The 15,788-nt window shown below is 41.6% G+C and overlaps 1 protein-coding gene across 11 annotated transcripts in view; it reads left to right on the top strand.

Annotated features, from left to right (window-relative positions):
* MBNL2 (muscleblind like splicing regulator 2) overlaps positions 1-15,788 on the top strand; it is a 161,861-nt gene that overhangs the window by 130,987 nt on the left and 15,086 nt on the right. For 4 of the 11 annotated variants that reach the window (XM_025441060.3, XM_025441065.3, XM_025441061.3 and 1 more), the window contains one exon: positions 3,624-3,659. The exons of 3 other annotated variants lie outside the window; for them this stretch is intronic. In XM_025441060.3, the coding sequence (XP_025296845.1) occupies positions 3,624-3,659 (36 nt within the window). Of the gene's footprint in view, positions 1-3,623; positions 3,660-4,930; positions 5,026-15,788 lie in introns of all 11 variants that reach the window. 4 more of the 11 variants (XM_025441062.3, XM_025441066.3, XM_025441064.3 and 1 more) reach the window with 2 other exon arrangements.

A 15,788-nucleotide genomic window follows, 5' to 3' on the forward strand; every position in this document is an offset into this window, starting at 1 on the left:
ATACTGCTTAATGATCAGAAACCACAAGGCTACATAAGGTTATCTATCACACTTTTGGTGAAAGATTTGTCAGCATTTAGTGGAAACTGTACCTCTTAATTTATTTGCCACCCACCTCTTTATTTATTAAGCAAATTTATTTGCCCCTCACTCCTTAATTTGGCACACAGTTCTTGAACATATAGTTAAGTTCTGAACAAAGGAGTTCAGAACTAGGGAAAAACCAATATGGTGCTGAGTGAGCGTTAAGGGCCCCCCTGGGGCCTGAGCAAAGCCATTTGAGAGTGCAGAAAGAGGCAGTGTACTAGGGCCCTGGGCATGTGCCGTGGGTGTTGGGGACAAGGATACTGAGAAAGAAGGGACTGGCCAAGGAGAAGAAACTGGCTTAGGACTTTCAAAGGAAGCTTATATCAGTGGAGGAAGAGCATCCCAGGCAGGGGGAGAGACAGCCTAGGTGGGGGAGAGCGTATTTGAGAGACTGCAAAGTTGTTCATTTTAGCTGCAGTGGAAAGTACGTAAGGGGTAGGAAGAGGGTGCAGAGACAGAAAAGATGAGGTGCGGAATCTGGCACTGACTAAGACAGTCACACACAGCAAAAGCTATGCATTTCCAATATTCATATCACTTTTAGACCACAGAGAAAGAGAGGCTCATCAAGTTAATTTGGTGGAGCATTTCAGCCACTTCCTGAACTGAAACTAAAGTGACATCGTTCACTCTCAGCTCAGTGTGGTCACAGGAGCTGGTGGTGGTGGTTCACAATCTGGTGACATTTGCAGCCATGACACAGGAGAGCCCTCCAAGAAACCGCCCCCCACAACATTGGAATGCAAAAGAATAGAAGAATTTGGATAAGGATAACTTTGAATCCAGCCATAGTTCGCTTTAAAATGAAGTCACTTACACAGTGGGTACTTTAATAAACTTTAGGAACCAGTTGCTCCCAATACACTCACTAATGGCTGAGAAAATTCATTCAACCAATTGACCATCTGCTATGTGTCCCTTAGACCTAGACAGACGTGAACCCTGCCCTCCTCGAGTTTACAGGAAAGGAGGAGAGATGGATGGTCAATAAATGCCCTTATAAATATATAACTTAAATGCTTTATTAGTCCTATGAATGAAAAAGTAGAGTTTGGTAAGCTTGAAAATAGAAAACTGATTTAAATGGCAGGTAGGTAAAAGAATAATTAAACAGTTTTCTAAAGAAGTGATATGTACCTTTAGACCTAGAAAATGCAAAGAGTGGGGTGAAGATTATTCCAGGCAGTGGGAACAGCTTGGGGGAAGCCCAAAAGTAGGACAAAAGTGTGATGTGTTCAGTTCAAAGAAATGAGAGGCTAATCTGCCCGGATCATGGTGCCAGCCTCCAGAGAGGGGTGGACCAAGCTGGGGAGATAGTTAGAGAATGGACCATAGGGGGCCTTTATCCTAAAAGCAATGAAAAGGCAGTGAATCATTCCAGCAGAGAAGTGAACAGACCTGTATTTAGGAAGGTGAAGAGTGGAGTGGATTAAGCAAGGGACAGGAAACAAGCAGGAAGACGAGTTAGGACATCATGACATGGTCCAGCCTAGAGATAATGGTGACCAGGACTGGAGGAGTGGCAGTAGGGATGCCAGACCGGCAAATACAAGATGCATTTTAGAAACAGAATTGCTTTGGCTTATTGGTGAGCTGGAGCAGAGAATTTCAAGAGGGAAGGTAGATGCATAAATTTGGAAGCCTTGAGCTTATAGGTGCTATTTAAATCCTGGATTGAATGATATGCCTGGAAAAGGCATAGAGTAGATGAAAAGGAACCAGAACTGAGTCTTGAAAAACTGCAGCATTTAGAGATATAGAGTATGTGTGTGTCTATGCATGGCGGGGGTGGGGGAAGGGGCAGGGAGTATCTGAAATCCAAGGGAAAGGGGTGGTTTATTACGGAGGTAGTGGCCAAGTGCTAAATGTTACCAAGACACGTGTTAGATGAAGATGGAAGGGTTCCTACTGATTGCAGAAATAGGGAGTTCTTGAGGACATAAGCAGTTGGAGTAGAGACCTGAATACGGAAGTCCAACTGGAGAGGATTGGAAGAGTAAATGGAATAAAGGAAGTGAAAATTTACGAGCAGGTTGCTTTCCAGAAGTTTGTTTATGAAGATTGGAAAGATAGGGAGAAAGAGGTGTCGTCGACAGGATTTTGAGGTGTGTGTCTGTGTGTGTGTGTCTGTGTGTGTGTGCGTGTGTGTGAAGTTGGATATATTAACATGTATTTGCTGGAGAATCCAGTAGTAACCCAGTTTAAACAGCCTCTGTTCCCGACTAGTCAGTGTTAGCCTGGCCAAAACATAGATTAGGCAGAAAGCATCTCTCACGTATGGACAGGTCAGCGGAGAGACCAAAGGCTTACACGTCTCAGAGTCTTCACCTGGCATCTCAGAAGGCAGTTCTAAAACTCTAAGCGAGTACACCCATTTGTTAAAGAGAATTTTCATTCATTCATTAAAAATGAAGGCTCTGTCACCTACATGACACCCAATCTTTAGGCATATAATCCTTATATTACCTTTATTTTTATTCTAAGGAATGGAACCGGAAGTAGAGAATTCGTTTTTTCCAGTACTCTACAACAAACATGTCTTCACGGTCAGAGATTTTGGATTCAAGTACATTAATAAGGCCACCGGTAGGGAAGGCAGCTATTCCCCTGGAAGGATGGAAATCTTTCCTTCCTCCCTCCCTCCGCCTCCTCCCTCCCTCCACTTGGACACCAACCTGAGATTTCCTAGGAGTTTTGCCAAAGATCTCCCTCAGGGATCACCTAATCGCGGCCATGACAAAATCACTAGCCCTGGTCCTAACTCAGCTCCAGTTCTGCATTGTTTTGCCTCTACGCTCATTAGGCTTTATTGCTAGGCACCGCTCCTTTATCAGGATGAATCTCGTAGCAGAAAACAGATCCCATACACAGCCAGGTCATTCTGTCACAAGAACATCAGGCTTCCTATGCTGTAGGGCTTCCAGGCCATAATTTAAAATTCACCTGACCTGAGAGCCATTTGATCTGGAGGATAGGGAATCTTAGTTACTGTTTTCATTTTCACATTATTTTTGACACCAAACAAGCAAAGAAGCAAACTTTTAAAGCAGTAAGGTCAACCTAATCTAGTGAATCAAAACTTGACCTGGATTTAGGAATATAATTCTATTTCTAGCCTTACCCTTGACTTACACTATGATGACCTTGGAGTAGTTACTATGCCTCAGATTTTTCATCTGTAAAATACCCACTTACTACCTTGGAGGATTACCTTGATAATGTCTGTAAATTACTTTGAGGTCTTAGAGGAAGGACACTCTCAGTACTGTCACATGTCATTCTTATAAGAATGTCGATGGATATGAATAAAAAGTGTGAAAAGAATCTAAGGAGTGAGCTTTGAATAATATTGGCTTACGATCAGTCAGATATATTTGTGTCAGTACTAAAAATGTGAATAACTCTAAAAGACTGTGTTAACTAACCCTACTTATTTCTGGTTGTGCTTCAATCTCACTTTGAATGTTAACTCTAAACCGCTAACCTGTTTCTTTCCCTTTATTCACTTTTTCCACCTACCATTGCATGACATGCAGGGTCAGTTTTGTGCATGACACCCGCTACCAGTATTGGTAGGTTTCAACCTTTTTTATTTGTCTTTTATATTATGTACAGTACCTTCACTTGCTTGAAATTTATTTCAGAGATGGTAGAAATGCTTTAGGAAATGGTAGATCTGAAGGCTTATTTGGCTTTAGATTTAATGTATAGGTTTTTAAAATGTACTTGTATATTTAAGAAAATGATCGTTTTAATGTAACCAGAACAATCACTGTGCTAGAACAACCACTACAAAACATAAAACCACAAGTACTGCTTTTTAATGATCTGTATTTTGTTTCTCTTTATAGTTTATTTGTTTTAGCATAAGAAAAAAAAAGGCTTACTTTTATCAGAAAGGCAGGCTAATTTCATCAATGTTTTAAAGTTTCATAGTGGTGTGCCTTTATCTCCTCTTTGCTGTGTGTTAGAGTTATCAGAGTTTCCCAGAAGTATTTATTTTTAAAAATTATACATGGATGTATTTTGAAAACAAATGTCTGAACTACCTTGCTTGATTATCCTTTTTAATTTTAAGTGTTGATTTATCTGTGATAATTATTTGTACCTTAGCACTCCCTTAGATGTTAAATTTTAACACTGTATAGTTATTCCTATGGATCCAGCGCCTTGGTTACAAAAGTCTGTCTTTAGGACGCATGGATGAGTTCCATTTAGAATAAAGAGAAATAAACATTGGCAAAATCTGCCTATTTCACAGTAACTATGTTAGAATTTACATCAAGGCCACGATTTTTGCACTACCATGTATTAACCCAAAATAAACCACCACATCCCACAATTTCAGCTAGAGAAAGCAGCCCCAAATTGACAAAAGTCTTCAGTTTAACCATGATTAATTCCAAAGAATCCTACCCCAAATGAGCCTTTGATGTTTTATAATGACAAAACCAACTATCATATATTCTTATGTCATTGGATGTTAACATTTTGCATCTGTAGAGGAAACCATTAGTACCTATGACCATAGATTCCAAATTGGGAATGATAAATTGTTAGAAATAAAATGTTGATAAATACATCAACCAAAGTAATCTGCTTTGGCCTTTCTGGGAATCACTGATTATGTTTTAAAACTTCCTTTAATTGTACTTGTAATAAGCTATTTTCCCTTTTTTATTTCTCTCCCATGCTTCCTTGCTTTGCATTGTGATTGCATGCCATCTGCTGGTTTAACCCATGATGGCTTGCTGCTCTGATATTCACCATGCCAAAATACCACTTCTATTACCATAATGCTACACCCTCCTGTTCATTGCTCCCATGGTTCCCCTCCTGAAAGTACCCATGATGCACAGCGCTACGTCAGCCACTGTCTCTGCAGCAACAACTCCTGCAACAAGTGTCCCCTTCGCAGCAACAGCCACAGCCAATCAGGTTTGCTCCTTTTAAAGCTTTCTTTCACAAATCCCAAACTCTAAATGAGTGCTGATATTTAAAAAAAAAATTCTCGGTGAGAATTTTTTTTTCATGTTTATCCATCAAATTTTATTTTTTTAATTAGTTTATAGCAAGCATTTATGGACAGGTTGCACTTATTTAGAGTTAACATTTACTGCAAATAATGATGTAGCTATGTTTTGTGTTGCACTGTTTGTTTTCGTACCTAATATTGTGTAATTAACCTGACAGGCTTAAATTCCTTTTAGTACAGCATTACGTATCCAGTGGTTTGTGAATTGCCACAGAAAAAAAAAATTGTAAAAGCTTGCCCATGGGTGCTTGAAAACTGGCTATGTTTCGATTCAGGTCATTCAGACCCTATCACCTGTTGGGGAGGAAAAGAAAAAAAATTCTGCTCTTAGAAAAGTCTCCCCTTTTGGCTTTCGTGTCCAATTTGAGGTCTGAATGATCCTTCTCAACATCTCGCCTTGGTCGCTTGTGCTCCCAGACTCACTGGTTCCCACTTCACAATTTGTCTAGAAACTGGCGTAAGAGCCAGAGCTTACTGGAAGAAGAACGCTGGGCGCTGAGTTCACAAAGGCTGGATATAACTGAGTAGGGATGTTTAACTCTGTTGGTTTAATGCATGTGCCAGTAAGACCGTGGATGTTCTATTTCTCAGTGAGAACCAGTTGGCCATCTCCCACCCTGTAATCACAGGCTGACTGTAACCCTAACCCCCAGCCAACCAACTTGCAAACATGTGCTCCTGGCATAGGAGATGCGCATGAGGATGGGTGAGCACAAACCCTCGACCTCGCCTAGAAAGACATGTTATTGTGCATGCCCTCCCTTCATACAAGAGCAATGGTTTTGGCTTTGTTTTTAGCTTAATTTTTTTTTAATCAACTGTACTGATAAAAGACAAAAAGAGATAGAGGAGTAAGCTGGAGGGAACGTCCGAACTAATGGGAGAAATTGCATCAGGGCATAAATGGCAGACTCCAGACTGCATTCTACAGGTGGGAAGGGCTGACTCACACTCTTTCTACGTTCAAGTGAATAAGTAATTCCAGTGCCGAAGGTTTCATCACTGAAGAGACAAGTGTGAGAGCACTTGAATGAAGGGATAAAAGTCAAATCCCATGATAGTTGTCACTGTGTCCTCTGAATTGTAACGAAGCAGGAAAGGAATGGGGGGAGATGAGCCCACAGGTGCTCTTAGAGGCAAGTACACACTACTCCTAATTCTTTAGTTCTTCACTTACCACCTCAAAAATGCCAGCTTACCTCTAAGGAAAGCCAACTCAGCTTCCAAACAGATATGGCAAAGAATAGCAAATAAGTTTCTTAGCTTGGAAGAGTCAAAAGAAATGATGGGATGGAAGAGGGGGAGACAGTTTGCATCCTTCCATTACTAGGTTCAAAGCACTCAGTTCCTTTGCTTGTTTGTTATGACAAAGCTAGATATCTGGAAATTTATGTCTAAGTCCAGCTGCCTTGAACCACATTTTTTTGTGATTTTTGACAATTTTTGTGACAAAGCCCTTTCATAAGAAAACAAGGTTGAAGTATAATATAGCAGTATTCATTATGATGGAAATATACTATATAGCAAGTTAAGCACTTTTCTTATTTATTTTAGAGAGAGAAAGTGCATGCGTGACCAGGTGCACAGAGGGGAGGGGCAGAGGGGGAGAGAGACATTTTAGCAGAATCTGAGCTGAGTGCCAGGCCCAATGCTGGGCTCGATCTCATGATCCTGAGATAAGGACTGGAGCTGAAACCAAGAGTTGAATGCTTAACTGTGCCACTCAGGCACCTCGCAAGTTAAGTACTTCTAATACTGAGAGATCTTTCCTACAAATGGAAAGGAAGTCAAGATAAACTACTTTGGTGTTTGAGGTAAATTCCATTATTATGATAAATACTTGATCATGTATTATAAATAATTATTTCCAGGCTGGTGATTTTTTTTGGGGGGGCTCCCTTTGGTGGAAAAATCTTTGAGTGATTGCATGCAAACATGTAGGTTTGTGTGTGTGTAGGGCAGGCAGGGTTAGGAGGCATGGGACATGCAGAGGTCAAATATATCATTTTACAGCAGACTGTGATTGGTAAAGGAACTAACAGGCTTAACTTCAATTAAATTTAAATATCTTTAATGATATATCTATCATTAAAAAAAGTATTTGACAGTAGCCTCGAGAATCCCAGACCCTGCATTTTGCGGTTTATCGGATGTAACAGTTGCAGGTTTACACTTCATTGATGAAGAACAGAAATCCGTTAGCAGCTCTTGGTGAAGATCTGCTTACACAAGAAAACCACGGAAGAAGAAATAGTCATAAATATACATTTTTCAGACATGATATTTTTTACATATTTTCAACAAGTTTTAAAGAGTGAAGCAGCTACATAAGAACTTGGAAATCCTTCCAGGGCCGCCGAAGTCAGCGATTGCTGATGACTGTGACATAACAAGTTATCCTCTTATTAATTTATCCCTCTAAACTTAGATGGAATCCTATCTACATGAATGAGGTATCATTTAAACATAGTAAGTTTCAGTTTCCTCCTTTGTGAAAGGAAGCCTAGCATGAGATCACCTCTGAAGGCCCATCCAGCCCCAAGATCCAGCAGACCTGTGGTCCCTCAGCTGCTCTGCTGGGCCCCTAGTCTGGGATGATAGAAAAGTAGACACAAGTAGACTTGTCAAGTGGTGCTAGGGCTTTTGGAGCTCAGGGCGTGCTAAGCATCCCACCTCCTTTTTCCTTTATGGAGTGATATGTCTTTAACACAAAATGTGCTGAAGTTTTGACAGCCTTTCAGTTCATTTGATCAATTTAGACTGTCAGTTCAAATAATTCAAACCTCATGGGTATTTGCGATTAGATCCAAGTCATTCATAGAAGACCGAAGATAGACCAGAACATCCCATGACAGAGCCTCCGGTCCAGGGCACCTTTACATGTTAGCCTGTAGTGAGCCAAGATGAACAAGCAACAAATTTAAAAATTCTGTCCTCAGAGCTTCATCAAGGAACTGGCAGTGAAAGTTTTAACTGAACTTAGACTTGTAGTTTAAAATTCAGTGAAGAAAAAATCCAAATACTTTGGGGAAATATAAAACAATTTTTTGGTTGCTTGGGTCTTGGCATAGATACATAAACAAAAATACAATAAACACATTTCCTAGTAGCTGCTTCCTGTTTTAACTAAGGTCTTTGGGCCTTAACATACAAATTATATTTAATAGTCTTATTACTACCTAATAGTATTATTTACAAAGTACTTATTATGTACAAGATACTGTTCTAAATGGTTTGTCTCATATAAGGTATTACATATTACATTATATACCATACCCCCATATTTTATATTATATGAGAGAGGGTACATATGTATAGATATATTCCCTTGATCCTTGCTACAGTCTTATGAGTACAGCTTTGGTCATTCCTATTTTATAGATGTTAAAACTAAGACAAAGGTTAACTACCTTAGCCAAAGTTAAACAGCTAATAAATGGTCTTGCTGGAAGTGAATCTCAGACAGTTTGACTCCAAACGCCTTGCTCTTAACCACTGTGCTACACCACTTTTCTCATAATTATAAATACAGAAAGTCACTTCATTCCCCAAATACAACAATCTTTCATGTGGGACCCAATAGCAACACACTGTGAAAGAGTCACTTGTAATGCAGCTCAAACTAAGGTCACTCCTGAGCCAGGGAGATGAACTGAAATGGGGCTTGGCTCCAAGTCAGCGATGTAAGAACCAGCTTATGTCTAGAAACCACCCAGCTGATCTATGTTAATTGTAATATATAACCATATATGAATATTCTGTGTAAGATAATAGCCAGTGAGTAAACCGAGAATTATTAGCAGTACCTATATAAGATAAGAAGTAAAGCAGGTTCCTAGTGAAGCAGGTTCATATGTCACTAGGTTCATGTGTTTGTTTTGTGTGAATCCCTTCCCTAGACTGTACTTTTACTTCTGCCATCATCTAACAAATGGCTCGTTAACAAGGAAAGTAGAAATGAAAATAAGAATACCATATACCTCAGTCACTTTTGGCCTAACAGATAGTCGGAATGTATAAATCTATAGACGCCTATATTGGGACAAATTTAATCTCAGTGGATACATTAAAAGCCATACAGGTATACAGCTTAGTATATGGATTACCTAGGTTTTTTTTTTCATATTGTAAGAAATTTCATGTAACAAAACAAGAGTACAGATTGGAATTCCTATAACTGGTAGTCTGGGCTGTCATGGCTTTATTATTTTTTATTTCAAAACTACATTTTCTTTTAAGAGGGGGGAAATAATTTTCAAATAAATACATTTTAAGCTTTAGTTTCTTCATTTATATACAGAGTTTACTTACTTTACCTAATAATATCCTTGAAGGCCCAACTAAAATATAGTTTATGTAGACTCTTGCAGCTAGAAGTGCTTTGTCTAGCCTCTGAGTTCTACAAGCCCTCTACCTGTGTGCTCATATGTGCACAGGCAGGCAGGGAAGTGTGAGATCAAGGTGAGGAGCTAACAGTCTGGTTGGTCAGAGCCTTGCTGTGCCAAGGTGGCTACAGCTGGGTTTGAGTCTTAAAGCCAAGGCAGAGGCTCTTGACTGATTTGGCCGATAAAGGTCTTCAAGAAAGGACAGAACTCTGGGGAGAATGAGCAGATGGCTCTGAGGCAGGGGAGTCTGTGGAGACTGTTGAGAGGTTTTCACAAGAGCCCAAACTGAGATGGTGGCCATTGGCAAGTGGTCCTACTTCATCTTGCCTTTGCTCTTTACATGGGGAGAGTTACTTTTAACCCAACAGATATCAAAACTCATCCCATTTATTGGCAGAAGGAGAAGTTTGGTCTGACACGAAGGGTTAGCCACAGGAAGTTGCCTCTGTAGGATCTGAATTCAGTGCCTTCACAGACAGCAGTAGAGCACATTCATTGGTCACATATCTCCATGTGGAGACATACTTCTACCTCTACCTCATAGACATACCTCTAACATGTGGCTTCCCACTTCCTACCTAAGTGAGACTTCAGAACCACAAAAACTCAAATACCTCCTAAGCCTTTGCTCAAAAGAAAGAGTTCCTCCAGGGACGTCTGGGTGGCTCAGCGATTGAGTGTCTGCCTTTGGCTCAGGGCGTGCTCCCGGAGTCCTGGGATCGGGTCCCACATTGAGCTCCCTGCATGGAGCCTGCTTCTCCCTCTGCATATGTCTCTACCTCTTCCTCTCTTTGTGTCTCTCATGAATAAATAAATAAAATCTTAAAAAAAAAAAAAAGACAGAGTCCCTCCAGGTGTGGAGTGAATACACATTGCCCATGTTTCTGCAGTGAGGGCTATGGGGGTAGGGGGGATGGTTATCCGTCTAATTTGTTCTGGGAAATGAGCCTGTGCTAGGAAGAAAAATTCTTACCCTTGGATATTAGGAAACTTTTTATGGAGTGCCCACCCCACCAGGACCTTCAAAGCTGGTGAAAACAAGTTACATTTCTGGCAATATGTTTTTAAAAAATCACATCTACAAAAAGTGACAATTCAGGTTTAAAATTATGACCTCCAGGTCTTGTCACATCTTCTGAACACCGCCCCCAAAGATTAAAACCATTCAACAGAAAGTTGACCTGAGGAAGGGTTTATTGAAAATTAGTTAATAATATACACACATAACCTCTATTTATTAGAATATTTGCTACATCAGAAAATCCCATTTTCCACACCTGCCTGATATAAATGTACTGTATATGATGATCAATGGTAACGGTATCACATCAAAAAAAAATAATAATTACATGCAACCGGATTCAGAACATTATGCTTTCTCTGGCCTGCTACAGATTACTTGAGAGGGAAGAAAAAAGCTTAAAAGCATCAGATTTTACTTCCTTCTGAAGTTTGAAGTGAACACAACTTCAAAGCTATTTGTATAAAGATTTTTGGATATGTAAGTTAGCCTGTACTAACCGAGAAATCTAGAAAGGTAAGGTCATGTTTTACTTTAAACTCTCATCTCAAAGAGTTTCATAAAATATCTATTATGCAAAGCCATCTGTCAGGACTATATTCGGATAAATGTAGGAGGCATTAAACATTCCCCACTATTCACCACTTGACCCATTTGAAGCTTGTTTTTTTCATAAGAAAAATCTTGGTTCTGCAAAGCCTTGGTTCAGGGGGCGTAGGGGGGGAGGAGGCTTCTGTGAGATTCCTCTGCTGAACACAGTGTAGTAACTGGCTTCCACGTACAGATGCTCACACTCCTCCTTTCTCCCGGTTGCTGGTTCCCGGGAACAGATTACAGAAAGCATCTGCGGCCCAACTATGTTGTGCTTCAGAAAGGCCCAGACAGCAAATGTCAAAATCCAGCCCTTTGTGACTAGTACTCAGGTGGGGACATCTATCTCAGCAGTAGACTTCAGACCACCGGAGTTGCTTAGCCACCTTAAACTTTTCGCTGATGTTCTAACTATAGAAGGGGGTTCCATTTCAGTAATGGATCAGGTTGCTACAAGTGAGGCAGAATTGTCACATCAAATACTTTGTGGAGAATGGCAGCAATAAAGAGTGGTGTGTGTGTGTGTGCGCGCGCCTGTGCTTGTGTAGGGTGGGTAGAGATTGGAGTCTGCTGTATCTCTTCAAGTAAAAAAAAAGAACAACAAAAAAACCCCACAAATTTTTGAAACTGTGGTACTTGCATTCAGTTAACACCATTGGTTAAAGCTGCTGGGCAATCTGAATGTAAATGCCATGCGCAATGTGGCTAGGGCATCGGGAACCAGACTTCTTAATGAGTGTGGTCAAAACATTTTTAGAGGAGAGGTGGGTCTTGGATCTCTGAGAGTCATACAGAGGCATATTGGTTGTTTCTCTGCAAGAAATCAGAAAATAAGAAGACAGTAGACCTTTCAGTGTTCTGCCTCAGAAGCAGCTGCTTTGCATGAGTTTTAATTAATAAACGTATCTGCAGATTCTCAGAGGAAAGGCTAAGTTATGTAAGCGTTGTAATCTGGTACATTTTCATTTTTCATGAATAATTTACACCTCATGGTGAGAAACTTGGGTAGAATTCTTTTGTATCTAGCACCTAAAGACATAATATCAGCTCCAATTTTGTGCAGGCGAGGAGAAAATGTCAAGGGTCCTTACGTGGAACTTGACTGCCTGGTGAATTGTCCTACTTAGTATCCCTCAAACCCCATCATCCCCTTTTGCGTTTTGATGGAATTTGGGGTGAGTCTTTTGAGACCGAGAAGTTCTATTCCCAGGGGTTTTTTGGCTTTTGTTGATGGTAATAAAACCACGTTCAACTTTCCTAATTTGGGGTTTTCTTTCGTCTCTTGAGCAGAGTGAATGTACAGTTCGTCCTGCATGCCTGTTTGTTTCAGCTGTAGATCTGTAAGGAAAGAGAGCCGAGTGACAAGGAATTCAGATCCACATTCAAGGGCTGAAAGACGAATGGGGTCTCAGTCTTAATAAAAGTCGTTAGGAACAGAGTAAAGTTTTGATGAATAGGCATTTATCTCCACTAGTCCTGCCACTGCCGCCCGCCCTCCTGCACTTCCACCTGCGTGTTTGGGTAGTTGCCAGCCTTCCTGTGTGGGCAGGTGGAGCGCAGAGATCCTCACCGCTTCCTGATGAGGGGTGGGGGCAGCCAGCTAACCTGACTGTTCCTCCACTTACTGGATGTGATGCCACTGTGTGTCACAGACCGTTGGCGTTCAGTCTGGCCGCTCAGCTCTGCTGGCATTCCCTCCAGGCCACATCTCTTGAGGCGACGGCTCCAAGGTCAGACCTGGTGGAGCCTGCTGTCATTCTGGAGGCCACCAGTGTGGAGAGGGGCCAGCTACCTGGAGCTCCCTGCCTGGGCACAGAAACGTGGAGCGATTGGGAAACATCACAAAGCGAAATAGTCAAATACTCAAACGTTACCATGTGGGAAGTAAGCTTCATGGCAGGACTTTATCCCTAAAGGGGCTGAGGAGGTGAGTCTTCAGGGATGTGTGGAAATTGGACAAGGAAGAACCGGTGGGAAACGTAAGGGCTGGAGATGGTGTGGGGCAAGGAGAAAAGGGAACCGACGCTTACGAGTGTACCACCGTCACGCTTTATGTGCGTTCTCGTATTTTTTTTAAGACCTTATTTATTTATTCCTGAGAGACATAGAGAGAGAGAGGCAGAGACACAGGCAGAGGGAGAAGCAGGCTCCCTGCGAGGAGCCCAGTGTGGGGCTAAATCCCTGGCCTGGGGATCCAGGATCATGACCTGAGTGGAAGGCAGATGGTCAACCACTGAGCCACCCAGGTACCATGCATTCTCATATTTAACTCTATTGGGTGGGTCCTCTTCTCCCTCTTTCACATGTGACAAAAATTGAGGCTCAGATTGGCCAGCTGTGGTCAGTACTAGAGCTGCATTTGACCTCAAGTCCACCTGACCCTGAAGTCTGTGCCTTCTCGTTGCTTCACCTGCTTCCCCGATAGCCTATGTGGTAATGATGGAGTTTCAGAATCAGTTCTGGGCTTTATCCCACAGTGGAGACAGAGAGGACAGCTATTATTTTGTCAGATCTAAAGGAGGGGGGTGGACACTGGCTCACAGGGGCAGAAACTACTAGCCATAGGCCACCCTGCGGGCAGGGGCATTTGGGCAGGACTAGAAAACTCAGTTGTATAGGCAAGGAGAGATTCGTTACTGAGGGCCTGGGAGGGCGTGATAAGCACAGGACAGTGATGTGTTAAATGAGAGACTTGGAAACATTCATCTATGGCAAGGGAGCAGGTGGAAACTAGCTGGGACAGGCCAAGGTCAGGCTCACAGGGAAGGAAGCTACTGTATCACTGAAGAGATGAAACTGGGTTAGAGAGAAAACAAAATATGGAGAGGGATAGATATGAATCAGGAAAATTCAGGCCTCTCGAAGGGTCTTCTCCAGCTCCTGTAGTACCTGGATTTCACCAGTTCCTCACCCCTGCCACATCAGCCTTCCGTAAGACATCTCTCCAATGACTCACATAGAAAGAATGGTTCTTGTTGACATGTCTTCCCTTTTATTTGTGCTATGAAGGACCAATTTGTTGACTGGTATTTTCTGACATTGGAAAAACTGTAGCTATTCTAGCGTTTAGAATCTGTCATGCCTCAGCATCAGGTCTAATATGCCGGCGCTTTTGGTCTGTTTTACTTTCAGCGATCAGATTATATTCTTATCATCATTCCCTTCACTTGGGAGTTTCCAGAGATCCTCAGAGCTTATGTCAGTGAGCTTCCTGTAATCAAACACAGATCCTCTTCATTGTTCACACAATGCACTTCTGGTAGCAGCAGCATCAAGCTGGTCATTGTAATTGTCACCCATTTTCCCCACAGTCATGGTTACATCAGGCGCTGCAGGTCTGACCCAAGACCAGCATCAACTCCTCCTAGTCCCGAAAAACAGTAAGTCATAGGAGCAAATTTACTGCAATCCTGCCGTACCACCACAGTAATATAAAAAAGGAAATTGTGATGCAAGTTACAAATTGGAAGAGGAGCCCAGGTCGGCAGGGAAGCTTCTCCAAGTCACACAAATATTAAGAGAGCCAAGACTAGAACCCAGTTATCTGTGTCCTTCCTAGGGTACTGCTTCTTCTTTCAGCATACATACAGTCTTCCTGAGAATGTGCTTTAAATGAACATTCAAAGGGCCACAAAGTAGAGAACCCATAGACAGCACAGAGACAACAGCTCTCCTTTATGGAGCACTTTCTAAGAGCCAGATGTTGTGCTAAGAAGCCTTTCATAAGAATTATTAAAACCCAATATGGCCCTGTAAGGGTCTGTACTTATCCCCAGTACGAAAATTAGGAAAATAGTTTCGAGAAGCCGAGAAGCTTGTCCAAGATCATCAGCCAAGTGGCAGAACCAGATTCAGAACTTCCCCAAGGCCCGAACCTTCCATGACACAATGAGAAGGCCCTAGAAATGGTTAAGTGACTCCCTCACGGTCACATAAGTGTTAGACACTTGTCTCCTACCACCACACTTAGTCCTCTGTCAAACCACAATGCAGCAGGAGTGTGTTAACTATACATTTGTTTTTGAATAATCAATAGCTTTGCTGCCTTCTTAGAATTTAGAAAGGTTTTTGAGGAATCTAAAAGATAGCCAGGGGTGTTAAACTTGATTCCTTCTTTTTCTCCAAATATTTTTTCCAGTAATAATTTCATAGCTCTTCTACCAGTCATTCTTTCAGTATTTGTCATTGTTACACCAAAATATTTGAAAGGGCCAGAGAACTGTTTTAGTCGTGAGAATTCAGGAGAAAAGGAATTGTTTGAATCAATTTCTATTCTTCGCCTTTTCTTTGCTCTTCTCTGATCCCTGGAACAGGAAGGATGCCCTTGGACAAGGAGGGGAGTCAGAAAGGGGAAATCTAAGGAGTGTGTCAAGAATGAGAAGAAAACCCCATTATACTTCTTTGCCTTGGAAAAAGGTGTTTAAGGGCTGTTGTTGTTGTTTAACAGAAGCTCATAAGTCCCCTGGCTCTGTCCATGGTATATACAGGACCTGGAAGAGGGGAGGTGAAGGTCTCAAGACAGAAGTGTAGATAGATGTGTCTTAAACAAGACTGGTGTGCACAAATGTCCATAAATCATTGGGCAAACCTGTTGGGACCCCTCTCACTTCTGAGAGAGAAAACTCTCATTTTCTCTGTATCTTTACTTAATAAACTTCTGTCCCTTACT

This window comes from Canis lupus, chromosome 22 (genome assembly GCF_003254725.2).
Source record: "Canis lupus dingo isolate Sandy chromosome 22, ASM325472v2, whole genome shotgun sequence".
Lineage (NCBI taxonomy): Eukaryota > Metazoa > Chordata > Mammalia > Carnivora > Canidae > Canis > Canis lupus.